At 37.2% G+C, this 23,924-nt stretch overlaps 1 protein-coding gene across 1 annotated transcript; it reads left to right on the top strand.

Annotated features, from left to right (window-relative positions):
• The first annotated feature begins 1,812 nt into the window (after positions 1-1,812).
• LOC122092613 (tRNA threonylcarbamoyladenosine dehydratase) lies at positions 1,813-21,483 on the top strand. The gene is made up of 11 exons (XM_042662835.1): positions 1,813-2,094; positions 2,254-2,300; positions 4,298-4,406; positions 5,229-5,376; positions 6,119-6,331; positions 9,318-9,452; positions 10,286-10,417; positions 10,707-10,922; positions 16,209-16,333; positions 18,004-18,061; positions 20,895-21,483. Exons 1-11 carry the CDS (start codon positions 2,003-2,005, stop codon positions 21,003-21,005), a joined length of 1,386 nt encoding a protein of 461 aa, XP_042518769.1. The 5' UTR covers positions 1,813-2,002; the 3' UTR covers positions 21,006-21,483.
• Positions 21,484-23,924: the final 2,441 nt, after the last annotated feature.

The following is a 23,924-nucleotide window of genomic DNA, read 5'->3' as shown; positions in this document are numbered from 1 at the left end:
TACTAAGGCGGCCATGCTTCCTTTTCCTTAAAACTATATCTCAACTAAACTAGGCCTTATCTCGAATCTGTTCTATGCATTTCACTCTATCTTGGACCAAATCTATCAAGTAATCCAAATAATATAATGAAATTTCTAATTATCGCATAATCAATGTTACTTACATTTAGATAATGACAATTGACAAAGACTCTATTGGATGACGATTATTGAAGAGTTGATATTATCATCACTTTGTTTAGTTGACAACGTCATCAAATGAATGATATGGAACGTGACACTGCATCGTACGGTACTACGGTTATATAGTCCTTTTTGTTATTTCCTATATACCTAGTTAGTGGGAAAACCGGTATACGCAATCCAATCTTAGACGCTACATTTGATTGTTCGCTTTAATTGCAGTCAGATATATATATATATATATATTACTTTTTTCATAAGCTAAGTGCATGATTATCATATTTGTGATATGTACAGACAGTTCATCAATGGATCCGATTTAAAAATTTGCAAATGGCAATCCTGGACATATCCTTCAAGTCCACCTTAGCCTGGCCCACCAAATATGTGGGCTAGGCATTAGGGATGAAAGTATAGCCCAAATATAATTAAACAAGCTGGGCTCCAGTATGGGCCCTATAACTCATGACTTACATTTTGTCGAAATATTTTTCACATCCTCTAGGCACTTCAAGTTTCAGTCCCCTTAAAATTTGTCGTTTGACATAAAAATTTAAGGTCCGAGTTTTCTTTCAGCCATGGTCGCCCAAGGCTTTTGATCGGTGTTGAGGTGGTGTCGTGCAATAGTAGGGATATTTCAATCATTTGTAAAATAGGGAGCATATATTAATGGCCATTGATGGTCGTACAAATCTTTCATTGTGTGGTGAAGGAAAACTTTCCCCAAAATAACTGAAAATTTATATTCTAACTACTAAAAATATACAGAAGATTCCAATTCATCGAAGGCCCAAAAATTAGTAGTCTAGATCGAAATCTCCCTATTATTGGACTTCTCCTTGCATTTTAGATTGGACAAATAAATTCCAACCCCAAGTTGGGTCAAAACCAACATGCCCATTAGAACATACAATCAAATATATAAGATGAGAACTTGTAGCCGACTAAAAGGGTCGCTGATGAGGACATTAAATTATCCATTTGCGAGGGTCCTCACAAACTAATAAGTCATGGTGAGGAGAGAATCTCTATATCTATGGTGATTTGGTGTTATGATTGGACCCTTCTATCCTCTCCTATAACTGAAGAGATTCTCTTTCTTACCATAGTTGAAGAAAAACTCAATTGCATTTGAAAATTGAGAAAATGAAATTTTTATCATGGGTAGATCTAAAAAATACCTCCCTTCATTGTTTGGACCTTGGGCTGAAAATTGGTATAGTGACTATTAGTCCGGATAAGTTTGAACCTGAGTCTCAAAAAGAACCCAATCTAGACTGGCCCAACATTGGCTCATTTCCAAGCCCTGCCTAGTGCGTACGAGCATAAAAGAAAAAAACCAAAAAGAAGTATGAGAGAAGATGTTGGGTTCATGGTTTTTTAAAAACTTGAATCGGAATTGGGCCGAATCAAGAATCGAGTGCCTATTAAACCGTCCACCGAATCCTGAGGCAGATTGCCATTTGTGAGTATTCATATTTACTATAACAGCCCTTAAGTGCTTTTTCCTTTCCTTCCATTGGACATTTGGACATATACACAGCATGGTTCAGGTAGGTCCGAGAAGATCCAAATTCCGAAATGGGGCAGGGTTAATATTCGTCCGGGAGGAGGAGGACCGGGACTCCCCTTTCATAAAACAGCGAAACAAGTAATACCAAATAATAAGGGCTTTCCTGATCTTCTAAGGCTTCGAAAGACGCAGAGACAATCAATCGAACAAAACGAAGGTTCTCTTGACTCTCTGCTCCTCTAACAACCACGGCGTACACTCACTGTTCTTTACTCGGAGCTGGGACAAGAAGAGAGAAGGTCGAAAATGGTGGAGAGGTTGAAGTGCTTGGTTTTGGTTGGAGCGGGAGCTCTATTCGGCTCCGTCTCTACCATCGCTCTTCTGAAGCTCCTCTCCAGGTGAGATTACATCCTCAGCCTCATTCTTCTGGGCTTACAGATTCACAACTTTCTAAAAATATGGTTCAGAATTGTAGAATTCATGTTTAGAAGTCCTTAATTTTCTGGTCGTTAATGTTTTGTTTTGTTTGTTTTTTTTTTTTTTTTTGGTATTTGCAGAAGAAACGTCTTAAGTAGATGTAGTAGCAAGGCAAATGAATTCAGTAGTAAGTTGTTCTTTTGGCGAAAGCTAATTTCATATTTCAACGGTAGCCTGTTCGTTCATACTGAATTAACTGCTTATTTGTTTTCTGTTATTTTTTATGGATGATCATAATTAAAGTCATATCCTTTTACGGCTTCATTCTCAACATGATCTTAAGTTGATTCTAGTATTATGAGAAATTGACTGTCTAACCAAATTTGTTCAAGTTTTTGTTCGATAGTAACTTCATTACACTCTCATCCTAGAAATTTTATATCTTAGTGGCTAATGTCTAGTACTTCGAAGTCTTGGGTTGTAGTCATGTAGCTTAAGAATGAGAGATTTGTTAATGTATGGGTAAATGTGAGAGTGTGCCTTTTCTACGTTTGATGTCAGTTACTATCACAGGTGGCCTTGAAAATCATTGCATCATTATCTATCTCATCACTATTCTAGTTTTGGTTGTGGAAAGGCTTTAACAGTTTCAGGCTTTCAGCAAAACTTAGTGGAATTAGATTAGGTGTGCAAACCTTAGGAAGATGTCGGGGCTTCTATTTGTACAATCAGTACCTTAAACTAGTCTTCTCTGTTAATATTTATGGAGGTAGTCTAATATAACAGATAGTTATTGCAGAGTGTGATATTTATTGAGAAACATGAAATTAAAATGATTATGGAACAATGCAACTAAGGGGCATCATAATAATAGTCTGTGGAAGGGGACTGCTTCTAATTAAGAAGCCACATTGGTGGATTATTTGCAGAGGGATCGTCTCCTCTGCGGTTAAGCTTTGATAAAATCTTAATGACTGGGAAGAGCAACGGTTAAGTCCACTTTTATTTCTTCAGAATCCAAACACCAGAATGTGAGGGAGAATTAATAGAAGGATATTTATTGTGGAGATAATTCTGGGTTATCTACTGTAAAGTTTCAATTTTCTGTCTGGAAAGGAGGGATTAGCACCTTTTTCCTGTTGATAATATGGTTTTGGTCAAGGGTTACTGACTGAATCCATTTTTTCCTGTGGAGCTTTGCTAAGAAAACATCCTAGCCTTTCCATCATTATATCAATACAGTTTTGATTATCAAATCTAGCTCATCCTTCCTACCAAAATGGTTTACCCCAAAATAAAAATAAAATAAAATAAAATAAAAAAGCTACTGAAATGGTTCACAGCTCACTTTCTTAAAAATATTTGGAGTTGCCCCGATCCAAGACGAGTTCCGCGAAAGCCGTTTGAGGTGGTATGACCTTGTTTAATGGAGACCTGTGGATGCACCAGTAAGGAGAGTGATCAAATTAAGGTGAAATGAGCTAAAAGAGGTAGGGGCAGGCCTAAAATGACTATAGGAGCACTAGTAAGGAAAGACATACAATGTTTAGATCTTGACTCTAGTATGACTTCAAATAGAGTTGTTTGGAGGGTGAGGATCCGTGTTGTTGACCCCTTTTAGGTGGGATTTTTTCGAGTTGTTGCTAATTTGCTCTCTCTCTCTCTCTCTCTCTCTCTCTCTGCCTCTTTTTAATTTATAACTCTATTACTATTTGACACTCTTGCAGATCCATGTAACTGACACCATTTAGTTGGGATAAGGCTGAGTTTTGTTGTTGTATTCAGCTAGAACATTTTCATCTCTAAAGATATGAGACGGACAAAACTTGTATGCTACATAGCCAGAGAGGCAGATCCATTTATTAGATTGATGTATATGTATTCTTGTTTGCATAAGACTCTTGATCAAATGGCTAAGCTCACCAAATAGTGTAAGCTCCAGTCTTCACCTTGTGCCATAAGGCATCCACTCCCCCCTCTCTTGTAGCTGATTGGGCACTTAGATAGGATAGTCCCAAAAAAAAAAAAAGAAGTATTTATCATTTTCAACTTGTTTCCCCACTCATCACCTCACTGGTCCTTGATTTTAGTTTGGGTTCTACTAAAAGGAAAGATTTTAGTTTAAGTTGGTTTGTTTATTTCACATGAGTGTGAATTATGCTTCTAATTATTGTTTTATGGCAGGTAAAGGACATATATCTGGAGGGGGTAGCCAGGGATTTGATGTTTCTGGGAATGGGGTGGTTGGTTTGGACATTCTAAAAGATGAAATAGTTTCTGAACACCTGACAAGGTAGTGTAGTATGCTTCTTTTGATTAGTTTTGACAATGGAATATATTGAGGATGGCTTTGTTTGACTCCAGAGATTCATATTTTCATTTTTTTTTCAGCATTGTATTCACATTTTTTTTTTTTTGTGCTAATGACGGGTATCCAGGCCTTTGACTAGTCCCGTAGGCCCATATCGACCCTACAACTGCATGGACCGTGTCATACCAGGGTTGAATGAGAACCATTCAACTTTCATTGAAAGTAGTGAAGAGCACTAAACACCCTTGTGTGAGTAGCCCCGAGGAAGTAAGAGGAGTCGAACTCAGAACCACATGTAAAGATGTTGTATGGTAAATAATACATACTACAAAAAGAAGCAAAATACAAATAAATCAATTCTAGAGTGGACATTAGATCTCCACCACACATTTTCTGTCTATCTCTTGAAACTCATTGGGAATTGATGTCCCGTCCATTAGCAATGTATTTGCATATTCATGGCAAGCCTCTATTCTTGCTTTGGAAGCTTTTTGGGTTTCTTTCCTTCCATGATCCAATGCACCACAAAGGGAACCACCTTCTGCAATATTGACATGGTGTGTAGGCTACAGTCCACTGTGGTTGTGCATGATGTACTTTTGTTCGTATCATTTCTATTGATGTTGGATTTTGTTTTAGTTTTTTTCACTTTAGAAAATAAGTTATGTTGATAAAACTTGAAAAGAAAAATTACCTTAAAAAACTTAGGTTGGTTTATATGGTATAATTTGTATGTGAGACAAAACTTGTTATACTTGAAGATTTTAGAATGTTTTGTTCACTCTCTAATTCTGTTAATACTAGGAATATCCAATTCTTTGGCCTGGAGTCCCAACGGAAAGTGACTGAATCCTTTGTTGTAGTCATTGGTGTTGGAGGAGTTGGGAGTCATGCTGCTTGTATGCTTCTGAGATCAGGGGTTGGCAGGATCCGTCTTGTTGACTTTGATCAGGTATCTTCTCTTCTTTACTGAAAATTATCATCTATGTGAATTTTCAGCAAAGAAATGTGAGCATTCCAAGATAAAATCAATGTGTATGTGATGCATACAAAACACTGTTGCGGACTGACTTACTAGTTGCAGTGGGCTTGTTTTTGAGTTTTTGTTCTGTGGGTCCCATACATTTATCGTTTGGCGTTGAAGTTTAATCTCACTATATACAATTTAGCAACTAAAATAAGGGATTAGAACATTTTTTTACAATGAGTAATGTGTTATTTTCTATCTCAATAATTTTTGCTATTACTGTGTTGATCCGTAAGGCCTTTTTGAAGGTGGATCCTTAGTGTGTGTGTGTTTTGGTGTGTGAAGAAAACAACATCAGCAGCAACTACTTAACCTTATCCCAACTAAATGGGGTCGGCTATATGGATCATCGCCTTCCAGTGAGCTCTAGTCGAGGTCATACTTGATACAAGGCCTAAGCTATGCGTGTCTTTTCTCATCGCTTCTCCTATGGTCATTTTAGGTCTGTCCTCGGTTCTTTTAGTTCCTTCAATATGAATCAAATCACTTCTCCGTATTGGAGCATCCAATCATCCGACTTATTTTGTTAACAAATTTCATGCAAAAACGACGGGCTGTTGGGAAATTTGCAAGTTGCTGCTGCAAATACACCTTTGATTGTTGATTTTGGAGTATGTCGTGAATTTTTATGTATATAATTTCAGTCTTTTTGTAATGATTTGAAAAGGTATCACTTTCATCATTGAATCGGCATGCTGTGGCAACAAGAGATGATGTTGGGATCTCTAAAGCCCTTTGTCTTAAGAAGCACTTTTCAGCTATCTTCCCAGAAAGCCACGTAGATGCAAGAGTGCAACTGTATGATGCATCATGTGAGGAAGAAATTCTTTCTGGCCAGCCTGATTTTGTTCTGGACTGCATTGATAATATTGATACTAAGGTAGTATTATTATTTCCAATTTTGCATAGTGCTGGCATACTGATTTCCTGTTGCTAATAAAATCTGTTCTTTTTTCCCCTTGAACAACATATCTCTTACTGGCTATCTTTATGCAAGTGTTTCTTACGTTGTATTTTGTGCATAACCAATAGTTATAGTGCAAAATGAAGTCTATTATGACAATATTGTTTAAAATGATTGAAAAGTTCGATACATTATATGATGTAATGTTTAATTCTTCTGTTGTTTCTATAATATTTTTTATTTTTTATTGTTTCTATTGAATTCAATATATACATTTAAGGATGGAATTGTTGTTTTAGGCATATTCCAAATCATTTCCAAATCGTTCATGGTGCTTTTGAACATTATTTAAGTTTACCTTCAGCACATAGGATTTAATGTACTAATGATTTTCCATGCACATTTCAGAATGTTCAGCTATATAAATATCCCTTTAGAAGTAGAAGTATATATACATAACTAGCATGTCTTATCTTGTTAGAGATCTTGATATTTTTAAAGTGGGTTATTGCTGTTCCATATCGACAGCCTTTATCGGGAACTAGACATGACTATTTATCTTGAGGTAATCCTGTTGTTCATTGCATGGATACTTATTTTATTTTGGTGCAAGCAGTTCTTATTGACCTTTTTGCCTATTAGTTTTCTGATCTCTACTTTACTAGTATTGTTATTGCTAGATGCTTTATCATTCTTTTCCCCCCTAGTCTGCAGTGAAACCAACATGTCTAGAAATTAGTTCAATAACTTCCCTACTAAAGCCATATACTTAGTAAAGATCTATTGATGCGAGAGCGTGATCACGACCATTGGATGTGGCTTGATCCTCAATTTGGGCCTATATATTTTTGTAACTTGGATGTGTTGTAATAATAATGTAGGCCTAGATACATAGGATAGTTTTTTCATTTGTTTCGAGTCTTCTAAGAGTTGATTATGTAATAGTCTTTTATTTGAGCCCATTGGTAGTTTGTATGAAGGAACATTTTGGTAAACATTAAATTTTAGCAATCACGGAGTTCTTGTGGGACCCATTCCTTAGCTGTTGTGGGAAGTCTTGGATAGGAAGTAAGTATCTAGAAGAGTCCCATCTTTAGTTTCCAAGTTAGTCCAGTTATGTGGGAAGTTGGATATCAGAAGGATTCCATTTTATTCTTTTTTTGGTCTTTAAATAGCCATGTAATGCCTATCAATTGGCATGAAAATGAAAAAGAAAAACTCTTGTGAAGTGTGCTAACTGACGGAGGAAGGCTTCTCTCTCTCTCTCTCTCTCACACACACACACACACACACACACACACACACACCACACACAGACGCACAACCTCTTTTTGATGGAATGAGTGTGCTCCATGGACAGGAATGGGAGGGGTTTTGATCCCACATTGGTCGGGTAGTGTGTGCTCAGGTAGTGTGCGGCGGCTGAGCTTACGATCTTGGAAGGGCCTCTCTACCTTAAAGCTTGAGCTTTTGGGTTGGATGCCATTAAGTGGTAACAGAGCAGGTTGTCCATGCACCGGCCATGTGGCGGCCCATGGCTCAAAGCTTTGGGGGGGGGGGAGTTGATGCGCACTCACTCATTGCCAATAATGGGAGGGGTTATAGTTCCACGCTGGTCGGTTAGTGTGCGTTGCATGGCTTATGACCTTGGAAGGGCCTCTCCCCTCTAAAGCTTGGGCTTTTGGGTTGGACACCATTACTCTTCCTTCTAGACAAATTGATCTCTCCTCCTTTCTGCCCATTCGTCTGGCTCTCTCTCTCTCTCTCTCTCTCAGGTGGCTGTCTTCTTCTCCCTCTGGACAACACATCTTATTCTCTCTCTTCCCTTTTTGACGTCCCCGTTGATCTCCCCTTCTCCCTATCTTTTCTCTCTCTCATCCTCTTCTTTATTCCCCTTCCTTCCCCATCGCAGGGTGCTGGAGTATACAGAACCAGCAAGCTTCCAGGCCTTGGATCATCTGATAAACCCTTAAACCTAGGCCTGTGTTGCAGCCAATGTAAGTTCCGATTCTGAATCTGGGATTGGGGTTGGCTAACTGCATCATCTAGGGTTTTAAAACTAGGATATTGTGTGATGAGCTGATAGTGCGCTCTCATCTGTCTCCCATTTTATTAGAAGTAAGATTCCACTGCTAGAATGTTAGTCTGACTTCTTCCATGCTGCTTTATTATACTTTGTAACTACTAAGAGTCTAAGATGGAGACAACAGTAACGGACACAAACCAAAGGAACAATAACAGATGTATCAAAAAACAGCATCAAATCACGAAAAAACAAACTTGCATGGTACTGTTGTAGTAGAGAACAAGGAAATTCAATGAAATATCTGGCTTCTTTCTATGCTCCTGCATCAATCTGTCAGATTACTGCTTCAGTTTCCTACTTGGTATAAAATAGTCGTCTCTGATACATGATTGGTTTTTTGCATCGAACTGTCAGATTTCTGCGTCGGTTTCCAACTTAGTATAAAATAGTTGTCTCTGATACATGATTGTTTTTGCAACTTCCTCTCCAAAAATTTTGCTGCACTCCTCTGCCTTCTCTTGTATGTGGAGGATGCTTTCTGTTACACAATGATAAATGCTAGATCATATCAAGCAAGTGCTGGCTTCTGTGAGTAAACTTGTTTTAATTTGTTTCAAAGTGAGTGAGAAGTCTCCCTGCATGCTTGTACTGCCTTGATTCCTTCAACTTCAAGACTTTATTACATCTTCCAATGGTGTTTGATACTCGTACAGGATTCTAATAAAACTAAGAAGATGCAAAACCAAAAGCAATTTACTTTTTGGTGCCCTCCCTCCTGAGACTCAGTTCTACTATGAAACTCATTAGTGCATGCATAATGTCTCTAGTATTAAAAATTGGATTTTTAAATATTTTGAATAAATAATTTAATTAGTAGGAAAGGATTTTTAATTATGTCTTTTTAATCTCTAATTTATTATTACTGTTATGTAACAGGTGTCACTTCTTGCTGCATGTGTAAGGAGGGGTTTGAAGGTACTTTCTGCTACTGGTGCAGGTGCAAGGGCTGATCCAACACGAATTCGCATTGCTGATTTAAGAGAATCTATAAATGACCCACTATCTCGAGCGGTAAGTTTCCACCTATATTTGTTTATTTGTTGAAAACACATAGTTGCTGAACCATCTCAGTCGTGGCATAGTGGCATGTAAGTTTCAGCCATCACAATGTAGATTCAGCAATTTACTGCAAATTTTTGTGTTAAGATTGTAATTAGGTTCGAGTTCATCATATGAATGTACTGCAAATTTAGAAGTGAATATACTTTCCTTCAAATTATTTACCTCCTTCCCATATTCCCAACCCAACAAAGATTGGAACATTCTTCCATTGCATAACTCCTTGGACCAATTGATCTTCATTACTCCCTTGATATGCTAGGAAGACTATTGAAATGGACAAGCAGATGTTATGGACTTTCTTCTTTCACCTGGCATGTTTGAAATTTTAATTCCCAACCCTTATTGATTTCCAAACCCATGATATGAGATCCTTTTCATAGGATATAGGACAGATCAGGTTAAATATTTTTTTCTTTCAAGGTTTTACCTGCAACTCTACTATCTGCTGCCTTTCTTATAGCGTTTACTTAGCAGGCATAGTTTACTGGGTTTACATCTTAGCCATGTGTTTTCTTTAGGTCAATTATGCATTAATGTTTATTCAGTTTGTTGATTGCTTACTATGGTGTGTTTCGGGTGCTTATTTACTCATTTTTAGCTCCTAATCTTCTTCTTTTCAAGGAATATTAATCATGCTCATTTCTCTTTCTGTCCCTTCCTATCAAATTGTAGGAGTGCATGAATTGACTTCTGCTGTATCTTTCATTTTATTATTGAGGTGTAAAATTGCTTGTACTGTTCATACTTCATATTACGTTCACTATAAAACTTCTTTTTTACAGGTAAGATACCGCTTGAGGAAAGATTATGGCATTGAAGGTGGAATACCAGTTGTCTTTTCATTGGAGAAACCAAAAGTGAAGCTGCTTCCTTTTAAGGGTTCAAGTGGAGAAGAAAATCCTTTGGACTATCAGGTGAGGGTGATTTACTATTTTCTTCTGTGGTATATTCACTTGTCCATGGTCATGTGTGCTATCATCGTTCATTTATTGTACTTGTTAACATGTGTTTGTAGTACTAGGGTTAGGCATGCAAACTTTTGCAAATGACAATTTTTAACTTCATTGTTTTTTCAACGGTTGTTGGTTGATGGTTCAAAATGTTGTTTTGCATATTGCATAATAAGCTATTTTGATATCATGACCTTTCACCACTTATAATGATGTGAATGTTGACTTGCTAACTTGGAAATCCTGATATCAGATAGTACCCGGTTTCAGGGTCCGCATAATACCTGTTCTGGGGACTATTCCTGCAATTTTTGGACAGGTGATGGCCTCCTATGTTGTGACACAGCTTGCCGGGTTTCAAGTGCAAACTGAGCCAGTGGTGAACTTGGATATGGATCACTACCGGACTCTTCATCAACGCCTTATTGAGCATGAAGAGATGTTCTATGGGACTGCCATGCAAGTTCAAGTAGGGAATTATTTTAATTTATACTCAATTTCTGCTTTCTTTTATTTTTATTTATGTACTTATGTATTGAATAGTTGCCTATTTTGGTCCTAGGAGAACAAACTATTGAGCTTGCTACTCTGATTGTTTTAGTCTTTCTGCAACCATAGGCTTCCCTTTTTCTATAGTATAACAGGAGGCACAGCTGGAAAAAAATTAAAAAAATAAAAAGAACAATAAAATTATGTTGAAAGGACTGAGCTACTTGTACCTGTTGAATGAACAGTTCTACAGGAAAATATTGCTAAATCGTTAAACATTCACTTATGTTGTCAGCAATATATGGATCTTCAACAATTTACCACTCATGTGCTCTCTGTCCCCCCCCTTCTCTTTCCTCCGCCGAGGGCTTATCCATCTGTGAGTGTATGTATGGATCATAGAGGTTCTACATGGGAATGGCAACGAGGTGTTCACTGAAACTAAACTCAAATACTTGGAAATAGTGCAACCTAGCATAAACTCAGGAAACTCATCAACTGGTTCAATTTTAGGGTAACTTGATTGATATAATAAAATTCATAGATCAATAAACTGAATAGGTGTAGTTTTTAATTTAACATGCAAAGTAAAGATGCGGTTAATCCAAAGAAATTCTAACAAAATCAAGAAAATGACCAAGTTCATCTAAGCTTTGAAATTAGTTGAACAATGCGTATTCAAAGAACACAATATGGGAAAGCTATTAGATGTCAATAGTGATATGCCTGAACCTTCCTGAAATTCTTACAAACTTTATTACCAAGTATAGTAATCACCACCACATGTCCTCCCACCACTGCACTAACTGTGAAGAATGCCAGGGAGGATGCTCTTCTCAGCCCATACACCTTGCCTTTCACATTTACTGGACTAGTTACATCCAGAGGACCTAAAATGTACTTGAACCTAAGGGCCCGTTTGATAACGTTTCTACTAAAGCATTTGATAAAATCATAAAACTGTTTCATTTCACTTGTTTTTAGAAATAGAAATTGAAATTTCTACCTATTTGTGGTTTAAGAAACGAACCAGGCGAAACTTGTTTTGCCGTTTCTAGAAACGACTCGTGGCCATTCTTTTGTTGGTTACTATCGACTTTCAGAAACATGACTTATCCAACACCTTCAATTCTATTTCTGTTTCTAGAAACGGAAATTTATGTTTCTGCCGTTTCTTGAAACAGAAACTGCAGAAACGTTATCAAACGGGCCATAAGATGTACTTGAATAATGCCATGCATGCTATTCTTGGAAATCCACCAATCCTTTCCTGGCCGGGATTACCAAAAGAAGAGCTGTTCAAATTTGATTTTATGGCATCTACAAATGAAAGGACCAAAGGATCACTGCTTGTGTGAGTGAAAAATGTGAGTACTCTATCTACATCCAATTTCCAATGTAACAAATAATGAATGTCCCTCAGACACTTCTGACCACTGCAATTTGAGCAACTCCCTGTTAGAGAGAATGTTATGATTTCCCATAGTGTTCACCTTCTGTTCTGGGAGTTCTTTGCATCTTCTCCTCCCATAACAACCATTGTCTTGCAAATGGAGAAAGTTTTGATTAAGGCTTTCCCCTCTCTCTAGTGGGAATCCATAGCTAAAAGTGCAAAAATTGATAAATTTCCCTTGGAACTGGAACTAGCCTATTTAGATTCTAGGGACTCAAGAAGAGTCTATGTGTCCATGGCAAAAAAACAACAATTGGAAATCTGATCCACCAATACACCATCTGAAAGGCACAGTTGAAAGCATGAGGCGAAAGATGCCTACCTTTCAACCGTCTTTTAAGCACGTCACAGGTGGTTGTGTTCTTGTTGGCCATTTCCCATGAAAGACCTTTCAACTTCAGAGAAGCAAGAGACTTGCAAATGATTTTAACATGGTATTGGGTGACGGTGCAGAGAGTTGATTCGTGAGAATGTAGAAGATTATTAGGTTTTTCCTTTTTTGCAAATTACTAGATTTTTTTTCCCTTTCTACACTTAAGTTATCATAGTTTTCACGACAACCAGGCGACCCAAGCCATTATTACAAAAAGGAATTCAGGTTGTCTCTACCGAGACCATCGCCCTCGCAACTTGAGTCCGTCTGAGTAACTTGGTGACAGGTATGCTTCTTCTTCTTCAGCTGCCACCATCACTGTTGGTAGCCTGGAAAAGAAGAAAAAGAACAAGGAGAAGAAAAAAGAAGTAGCCGAAGAAGAAGCATAACTGTCACTGCTAGCAGGATGAGGAGCTCGCCTGTTTGTTGGTATTGGTGTGATCGCATTAAGCAGGATACTAGGCAACGAGTTCTCTTTGGTCTTCTCTTCCTCTTCAAGTTCCCTTCTTTCATCTCCGATTTTGTTTCTTTCTTTTGTTTTTTATTTTTTAAAATAAATATGGATGATACAGTGTATTTAAATAGTGTACACCATCCAACCAAAATGCTAGAAAATGCATAAAAAAATAAAATCAAGGTGTGCGACAATAAGGAATTCACTCAGGTGTTTAAAAACACCTTGTCGCCAACGTGACGCCTTGACAATTATGTTAGTTATAATTAATTAGCTTGGTTGTTTGCATTGGGACTGGATCAGCCTATCTGATATTCCTCTTGTATCCTGATCCTTAAGGTAACACGATGTAGCCTCAGTTTTCCAGTTACCGAGTGAGGAAGATTTGTGAGAATCATGTTCTGGTTGATGATTCCACTCTGATCCAGATCCTGGATCAGTACCATTGGAGACATCCGAATCCAAGATCCCAATCTTTATACATTAATTATTAGTAAGTATTTTAATAAAGTCTATGCCTGTCTGGAAACTGAGATCCTGGTACCATTGTACTGTATACTAATTTGGTTGATGTAATTATTTTTGCTGCTGCAATATTTATAGAATGTAATTTTCTGAATGAGACTGGATTCCTGTTGAATGTGGGAATTGAAGCATAATCTATTGGATGGATTTCCCATGATGCATAGTGACATGGTTAACCCTACTTTATCTAAATAATTTTCCTTTCTCATGATCACAGGCTTCACCCTTCTTTCTTTCTCTTATATATTTGTATTTCTGATCCACAATAAATTCAACCTCCTACATTGGAAGAACTAGGATTTAATGAATTTAAGCCCTTTAGTGCCCTTATAATCCCATGAGAGTTTTTTTTTCAGAGCAATTGATTCTAGCATCTCAATATAAATCAAAGTCCATTACTTTAGGTGGAGATTAGATTCCTGTTGAATGTGGGAATTGAAGCATAATCAATTGGATGAATTTCCCATGATGCATAGTGATATGGGTAACACTACTTTATCTAATAAAAAAAGTTGCATTTCCTGGCTTTTGGACTCCTACAATCCAAATAGAGCCTGGAATTGCAACATTCATGATGCGGAAGCATCTCAATCTCCAAAAGGTTGATGAGCCATTATTCAGATCTATTGCTTTCACCTATTTTTGGGTCAGTTTTTGGAGGATCATACTGTTAGAACCTTTTCGATTGGCATGATTAAGGTGCCATTTGGAAACTTGTCCAATTGGCATAATTTAGTTGCTAACTCCATTTAGGTGGGATTTTTCTGAGGTGTTGCCATGTTCCCTTCTTCTCTTTTTTTTTTTTTTTTTTTTTTTTTTTTTTTTTTTTTTAAAGTATTTTACCCCTCTCTCAGATCCATGTAGGTGACCCCATTTATTTAGGAAAAGGCTGAGTTGTTGCTTATCTAGTTAGCTTTCTACTAAAACTAAGATCATGCAAATTGGAGCTGTTTTGGAAAAGTTATGGCCTTCTTTACTGAAGGGCTATCATGCTGTGATGAGACCACTACTTTAAAAATAAATCAATAGGAAATTCTAGCTTCCTTTTTATTTCCTATACTTTGGGGCATTCAAGTGGAGTTGCTGAATTTGTAATTGGAGTCTATTTAGCATGTCTATGCCATTGGCCACAAAAGTAGAAAGTAGTTCAGAGACTTAGAGTTAGTTCCTTCTTTTATAGCCAAGATACTATTGTGGTTAGTCCTGAGCTAGGAACTAATTATGGTGGTTCAAGAAAGTTGGTTATTACTTATGCCCGTCTTTACTAGCAAACCATGAATTTAGTGGCTGATTGAATGAAAAATAATTAAAATTTTTAAGTAGTTTTCTGCTGCTTATGGAATTGTTTGCTGTGGCTAAGGTACCTTACTATTCTCTATCCTCTCTCTTACCCCTCTTCTATATTTTCTTATTCTAATATTCTTCGAGATTTCTGTTCTTTTCTTCTTCCTTACTATGTTTCATATTTTGTATACCTAGTTTCTGTTTCAATCTCCCTCTGACTAGGCCAAATAGAATCCACACTGTAAAACTTTGGCCGCAGTCTTCTTCGCACTAAAATAGGCCCCACATGCCTGATCATGACAAAAAGAGAGAATGGAATGCTGCTCATGATCAGGAATACATCGTCGGATAATCTGATCCGGACACATCTTAAATAAATAAGGATCATCTAAGAAAAAATACTTAACTTGGGAATGAAACCTATACTTATCTTGGGTGGACCAGTGATCTGGAGTCACACTCGAGACTAAGAAGTTGATAATGTCAACAAACCTGGTCCACTGAACACTACAAGTAACTATTCATCAGGAAAATTCTCGTTGATTGGAGAATCAAAGTCAAGGAATTGGAAAGCCGGGATAAATGGTCTGCAACTAGATTTTCACTTCCTTTCTTATCCCTAATTTTCAAATCAAACTCTTGCAAAAGTAAAACCCACCTAATGAGACGGGTTTTGGCATCCTTTTTTTGAACAAGGTATCTAAGAGCAGAACGATCAATATACACCACCACATCTGACTCAACTAAGACCGAAACTTTTTTAATGCAAATACAATAGTTAAAAATTCTTTTTCAGTGGTAGTGTAGTTGAGTTGTGCATCATTTAGGGTCCTACTAGCCTTTTGAACTGATGTGTGATGCTTCTGATTTTGCCATTAGAGCGGTTTTGGGACAAGTGATTACTGGGGTGGGTCTGGTTATACGAAGTCACTTACCTTCAACTATCTCATCATTATGTTTTTCAGGGCAAGCAGATGAACTTTTCTCCATTTCATTTTTGTATTAGGACCTGACTTTATAAGGCTGAATCATGAAGGCCCATCCTGCTTTCTTGATTGTTACAGAATTTTCTGTCTGTTGATAATTAAATTCTCCATAGACCTGGTTTTCTACTATCTGTTGCTTTTATCGTAAGTGGTTTTTTGTATCTCATCTTTTGCTTGATCCACTCTCTAAGGTAGATATTGAGGACGTGATGTATGTTGTAAAAGAAATGTGGCATGGAAGAAGCCCGAAAGATCAATCTGCAAAGGATGTGGGACGGGGTATGTGGAGATCTGTTAATGAGTTGATGCTTGTGAGGTAAAAGTTTCTTTCATTAATCATCTTTTTCTTCTAGCCAGGAAATTTTTTTGGAAAGAAACAAGACCATTTTATGCTTTTGGTGATTGTATTCTTTATGAACACATTGTGCGCATGGGCAGGCAAACAAAGGCATCTGCATTCAATGTCAAAGCCAGTGTTTATAAACTAGAGTAGCCATTAAGCTGCCAGGGGAGCTGGTTTGGGTTTGTTATCCAACCCTCTTTTGGCTAGTCTAATGGTGTGGAAAAACCAGTCGAATAATTTTAAATGGAAATAATGAAAAAATAGAAAAATATAAAAACTAGCTGATCCTCATGATTCACAAGGAAACTATGAAACTGGTGGTTTGAATCAGTTTTCCCTCCATGCAGTTTTTTGGAGTCTTTGCACCATAACAAACTGGTTCTACCTGAGTATGGTTCAATTGGCCTGCCAGTTGACTTTTTATAACTATAGAGCTAGTCCAGGAGTGGATATGATTAACCTAGAAATCATCATGTTATTCCTCTGTAGGATTTCCATTTTCGATGCCAAAATTTTCCTTTAGGCTACATTTCGTTGGTTTCCCACGTATTTAGGGGAAAAAAAAAAGGGAAAGGTAAAAAATTTGGTTATATGGTTGTACTTTCTGAGAAACTTAGGTTAAAAGTAACGGATTTGGAGAAAGGCACTTCCTGGTTTTGGGTCTCACTTATTACGTGGGAAAACAGAGGGAAAAGAAATTTGAGGGAAAGCTGGTCACTTTTTAGCTTTCCCTCCTCTCACAAGGTGGGAAATATGTAAATAAAATCATTGGACAATTTTGTCATCTGTTTTCTCCTGATTTTCTCAGTGCATCCAAACAACTACTGAAGGAATTTTTTTTTTTTTGTAAATCTTTTTCCCTTTCCTGTTCTTTTTTACTTAATTTGAGAAAGCAACCAGTCACAACCTTAAAGTAAACATTGCGGGATGAAGGATAAAACTGCACAGGATCTGAAATACTTTTGGGCCATCAAAGACCTGTTACAGCTGCTTATCTCAAAAGTTTTAGCTGTTAAATAAGGGCTACAACAATGTGTATCAACACAACAACATCTCCCCCATGTGCAGGCCCACACATACACACGCCTTTGCACTTGACACCATCATGTGGCACCAAGGGGCACACAACACATAACACAAACCCCTCGCACTTACCAGGGAACACCTGACCTCCTGGCTCTGATACCATGTTACAACCGTTTACACAACAACAAGAACAAAGCTCATTCCTTAAATTTGTCCTGGGTACCTCTAAAATTGATTGCTATAAAGAATTAGAGAAGCTAATGGACTCTCAACAAACATATGTCCCAATTTCTCAATTCATTTTTTCTCTTTTTCTTTTTGTTAGGTTTGGCTCACACATACATCTTAAGGCTCTTAATTCTTAGATTATGGGATAGAAAACAAAATAACAATTGGGATCAGGATCACCTGTTGATAAAGTTTCTGTTTGTGATCAGGATATCTATTTTGTTTGCAATTGCACGTGATTTTTCTCTAATTTATGTTCGTTTGTGTGTTTGAGCACATGCGCCGGCATGTTCATGTGAGATAAGATAGAGACAGACTAATATTGTTCTATGTTATTCCTTGCTTATCATTTTCCCCTCATTATTGTGTTGTTTCTGTTGCTTTTTCAGGTGGGACCGGGCAAAGCCAGCATCTGTGTCTAATTTGGTTCTTCTGAAATTTAAAGAGGTAATATTTGGTAACTACCTATAAGAAACCAATGTATCTTATCTTGATAAGACTTTTATTTTCTACCTTGGTTTGGATCAATGTTTTAAAACCTAGACCTACCCAGAGGAGCAGGACAATCAGTCATCTTACACTCCTCAGTAGATTGGTTTCAGGATAAATTCAAAATTATCTGAACTTGTACAGAACTGTTTAATCTTGTGCATTTTTTCGAGCAGACTGATCTGGCCCTTCTTTCCACAAACTGCCCAGCTCTGCACATTACATGCAACAAAAGGGGGAAAAAGAAAGATAACAAAAAAAGTGACAGAAGTGATATTCCTATTAATTGTAAAAGAAAAAAAATAGAAGGGGCAGTGGGGTGCGGGGTGGGGTGGGGAGAGAGTTGGAGATACTGTACCAAATGGTCACCTGAGTTATTTGGGAAAAAAAGTTGGGATAGATAATTTTACCATAAGTTCTTGTATGTTGTTTGAATATCACAAAATCATATAGTTTAAGCTAGTCATATGGTCTAGGGTTTTTCTTTCCTTGGTAGGTCAGGGGTTTAAGATATAATCAAAAGCATTTTTCCAAGGATTATACATGTAAAAACAGGACTGACCGTCAAACTTCTTGATGCCAATAAATCACAGTAGGAATCTTATTTTATTCAAAATAAGCCTTGGGCTAGGTTAGTTATGCGCTGAGCCTAATGAGTTTTATTGTATTTGACCACTTTAACGGGCCTAAAATATGGGTAGGAGGGTAGGAATACGGGATTTATTACTTAGCTAAGTTGGGGTCTTACTGAACAAGTGCCTAGCACATATGGTAGAGTGTGGAGTGTTAAAGCCCATCCTACTAGGAGGTCTTGGTTTCAAGCCTTCTGGTTCACATCTTCCCTCCCCCATAGAATAGAATAGAGATAAAAAAAAGTTATACTCTTGGACTCTTTGTAGTTGTTTTCTATTTCACTTCTTATTTATTATTTTATCGTATCTTTTGCTGGAATTGGCATGATATTAGCAATCCAGCTCATCTTTGCTCATCTTGTTTTCTCTCTCTCTCTCTCTCTCCATCTCTAGAGTCCGCCTTTTAGTAAATCAGGCTGTTATTTCTTTTATGATTTTTTTTTTTCATCTGTAATTCAGTTCTGATGCTATCCTATTAATGGTTAGCAAAGGCTATATAAATAGATGTAAAGGACATAGGCCTCCCTATATATTTGAAGTAATATCAGTTCAAATTTTCTGAATTTTTTCTGCTTTGGATCGTAGTTGTTAGACGATGCCTTAGGCGTGCAGGTGCCTTGCTCACTAGGCGGGGGCGCCTTGGTCGCCTTGATTTTGGATCCTCTTCAACGCCTTGGGTCACCTAGACGTTGTGACAACTATGCTTTGGATTTAGTGGTGTACTAGGTGGATTCCAAGCGAAGGCTAAGGTGAACACTTTCTTGTCACATGTTTTTGGTGGATTCCAAAACCACTGCAGGGGGATTCCTGCTCTATTATCTCTTCTATCTTTCTACCTATTTTATTCAAGTTCACAGGTCAGATTTCTATCAAATTCTTCACCTAGCAGCACCTATGTTTTCACTTAATTGTCTGGTTTGTTCCCCTGATTGCCCTTGGATTAAGGATAGAAGACAGGTTTCAAAACTTGTTTGGATGGAGTTTGTTCATTATGCATTTTAAATTTCAAGCTAGATTTCATAGTTGTCAAGGCATCCAGCTGCCTTGGTTGCCTTGGTCACCGAGGAGGGCACTTAGGTGCCTGGCTGGTGTCACCTTGTGTCCAGGCCCCCCTCCAACGCTTTGGGTTGCCTAGATGCAGTGACTCCTATGAACTAGAATACTTTTCAGATTTGCAAGTTTATTTGAGTATGAGGTCAATGATTTAGGTTTGCATATTGCTTTTTTGGTCAATTTAGTATATGAGATCATGTTGATTTCTGTCTGGTTTCCTGTCCCTCCCCTTGTGCTCGTGGTTCCGGAACTTGATACCGTAAGCCAATTTCTTGTTGAACAGAGGGAAGATCTTATGCTAACAGAGGGTATTTCCCTGAGTAGTGTGGATGAGGTGAATTATATTGAATATATTACCATTTATCCTTAAAATAATTATTACTCAAGGATTCTTATTGTAGGCTAACTGCAGGTGTCTAGTGGAAAAAAGAAAAGAAAAATTGCAAGGATGTAGATTTTTCTTTAGGAAACTGACATATATACATAGATATGTGAGTGGTTTCCTTTCACTGGCAGTGACTGAAACGAATTCCAGCACTGGAAGCTATATCTGTCATGTGACAGTTCTGTTGGCATTCAAATCCTGTGTAATTAATCTTTGGCATCCTCCCCTAGTGTTCCAAGTTTCAGGCTTTTGGGACTTCATGCATTCCAGGCTTTGCAGTTGATTAAAAGTTGATTTTAATGGGAAAAGCTCAATAAACGATGGACCATTAAGTTTTTTCATGTGGGAAATCCAGAAGATAGCCTAATCCAACAGTCAGAATAATCACATAAGCCACTCCACATGGCAGACATAGCTGTAGCGATGGAAACTTTCTTACAAAGAGGAAACAATTTTCCAATTCATATTATGTGTAATATTTTCTAGTTCTTACTGCCATGTAAGTTCTGCTTGTTCTTCTGCTTTGTTTGGTTTTGGTACCACACTAAATTTTCTTTTCTAGTCAATTTCTTCAGAATTTTTCAATGAGAAAAAGTTTTTGGACTTGATTTTGTATTGATTTTGGGGCAGGTCATAGTTTTATAATGTTTTCAACATATGTCTATTCTATTCATTACTAAAATGAGATGCCCATCCCCACACCCCCAATTTTTTTTATTAGGCTGACGAGCATGAGGCAAGGACGCTTGATGATATAGAGGAAAAGGAACCAGAATTTTACATGAGGGTGACATCTGTGCTGAAAAGAGCTGAAACAGATTATGGTTTATAGGCCACAGGTTCTTATTCTTCTACATGACAGCCAGGGGTCTGCCATCCAACTATTCTTCTTGCAGCCGATACCAATTTTGGGCTGGCAAATTCACAGTGAGCCCTTGCTCTACGAACTTATTGCCATATTTCATGTGTCAATGGTGAGATTTTCTGGTCTTAATTGGTCCTAATGCATTTCCCTTAAGGCCATAAAGTTTTTGCAGTATTGCTCACAAGGGTATTGTCTATTTAGAAATAGTTCCCTTTTCCCCCCTCCCCTTTTTTTTTCCTGAAAGTTTCAGTTTTCCAGTTCTGTTTAGAGTGGTTGTGTTCAGTTGTTTTATACAGTTTCAGTGACCTGTGTGAAGATTGGAAAAGATTTTCTGCAAACAGGTCAAGGCTCGTCTTTCTAAACTTATTTGGCACTAATTAGCTGATTTAATTTTTCAACAGAGAAAGAAATTGATACATGAATGTAATAGGTTTCTTCGAACAAAGAGGGGAAAAAAATGGAAAAATAGTCGGTAATCTACTTGACTTTCTTCTATTGCATGGTTGACAGGAAAGAGCTCTCTTCTTACCCTGGACAAGTTAGCGAAGAGACCTGCACAAAAGATCATAACTAACTATGATATGCATGCATATCACTAGTCAAGTTCTCACAAAAAACGAGTTGACGATGAGCCTCAAGAATGGGTTCTAAGTCTAGAGAAAAAAAATTATTGAAATGCTAGTAGATTTTACTACAGTTAATTTTTTTTTTTTGGTAGAATTCTACTACAGTTAATTATAATCTTATGAAACCTTAAAACTCATTTTTTACTGTTTCCCTACTTATTTCATGCAAAAATAGAAGAGTAGATGGGTGTGAGTTCTCTAATGCCTGAATCTACTTGCACCTATCAAACAAATATGACCTTGTGACATAAGGTAGTTTACAAAGAACTGTACTGGTTCTTTTATCTAGAAACTTGAGTGAGAAATGCTTATTATTAGCCAATAATGATGGGATTGGGGAGCTGTCTCCCACCACCGAATTTTTTTTAGTATTGGGTAAGGAACCACTTAAGGTAGTTGGTTGTTGGTACTATGAAGCCTTCACTTTATTGTTGATTGCACTTATCTCTTGTATATGGAGTATACACGGTTTAAAGAAAATCCAACTATTATCCACACAATGGATTGTTAAATCAAAATATAATATTCTCCCACAAAAATGGACAAAACGTGAGCTTGATTTCATGATAGAGCCAGATTTGAACTTTGGAACTTAAAATGGGATCAGAAACTTGATGCAGAGTATAATCCGGGGAACCCACTTCCCATTAGCCGCCTTCATGATTTGCATGAGTATTGAGAGAGAGAGAGAGAGAGAGAGAGAGAGAGAGAGAGAAAGGTGGTGTTGATGTTGGCTTTTCATAAGATGACTGCAACTTTATCTCCAGACTCCACTCTAATTACCACTTGGCTTTGCTTTTGCATTAAACTTTTTGCCTTGGGGCCCATAAGTAGAATATCATCATATCAGCTGTTCTAGATTATCTGAATCAGCGATTCAGCACATGGTTTTAATTGTCGGCATTAGTACCGATATGAATTGGTCGGATCGGATGGTTTTCCGGTACTGATATTAGCCCACCCAATCTTTCTAGGATCATTGAACGCCAGCTAAATAAAAGGGTATGGGACCCATCTCTGCAAGCCAAAAATGTGGTTATTTATAACGATCTTATCATCTTTATGAAAAGGAGTTTTTATTTGGGATGAGTCCAATCCAACTCAGCTTTTAACATCCAGTGGGACCAAAGCCTCCTTTCTAACAAAAAAATAAATAAAAATAATGGTACTAAAGCCTCCTATTCTAGATAAATATCATAGTATCATAGAATCCTTTTTAACACTGAAGTCCATATATATGCTTTAGAGGTGGACTGGGTACCAAACCTCTAAATGGGGCTGATTCTGTTTCCACACAATTCTTTCTGCGCTGTTTATTCTAATAAACACATAAATCAGAAAACAAGTTTCAATTAGGGGGTTTTGTTTTCGAGTCCTTGTTGATACTGGTGTCCTCTTGGGATGCCATCCTAATGGTCTATGGGCCTTCATAAAGAAAGGAAAAAAAAACTGCAAACTTCCAATAAATCAAACAATTCTTGTTGAATTTGTTAGTAGAACTATTACATGCTCAGGTCTAATTTGTTATTGTTCGTGTAATTGAGAGGGATCATTAAATTTGATATGTATTTTTTCAATTCCAAAATACCCATTTATCAGTGATCAGATCAACCTATCAACAAGACAAAATAGATCTTGGCTATGAAAAAAAAAATGTTCCAGAAGGAAAGGTAATTAAATAGACTTTTGATGTCAAGACTTGTCAAAATTAATCAAACTCATTACAATGTATAACCCAAAATTTTCCAATTAAATGAGATTAGCTATACAGATTATGTTCACTGCCATTCTACTCCTTTCAAAGCCATGTTTATTATCAAGACCAATATTCCACCTTGTTTATTTGTGCGAAATCCCTAAGCTCCAAGCAAATGATTGGTGGCATCATCAAATGTAAGATATGTTGCCTAAAAACTTCACTTTTTTTTTTTTATTTGATAAAAAAAATCAACTTTCCCATTTCTAATTTATTTTTCCGTACATTATCCATCAATCCAAAGAGGGTATCCATCCATCTAGAACGCTGATGGTGCAATAGATATGGTGATTTGATAAGATATGAGAAATTATATTGAACACTTTGGAACTTTGGATCCAATCAAGACCAGTGCTTCCAATGTATCTGGTTCCATTTTGTTGCTCAAATGCAGTGTCTCGTTGGCATGGTTTAATTTAGAATCGATATCCGTCAATCTATATTGATATCAATCGTGATCAATATCGATATCAAAATTTGATTGATACAAAATTGGCAACCACA

The sequence above is a fragment of the Macadamia integrifolia genome, chromosome 11, assembly GCF_013358625.1.
Source record: "Macadamia integrifolia cultivar HAES 741 chromosome 11, SCU_Mint_v3, whole genome shotgun sequence".
Taxonomy (NCBI): Eukaryota; Viridiplantae; Streptophyta; class Magnoliopsida; order Proteales; family Proteaceae; genus Macadamia; species Macadamia integrifolia.
The sequence above is the reverse complement of the archived record's forward strand: the minus strand, read 5'-3'. Positions and strand labels throughout refer to the sequence as shown.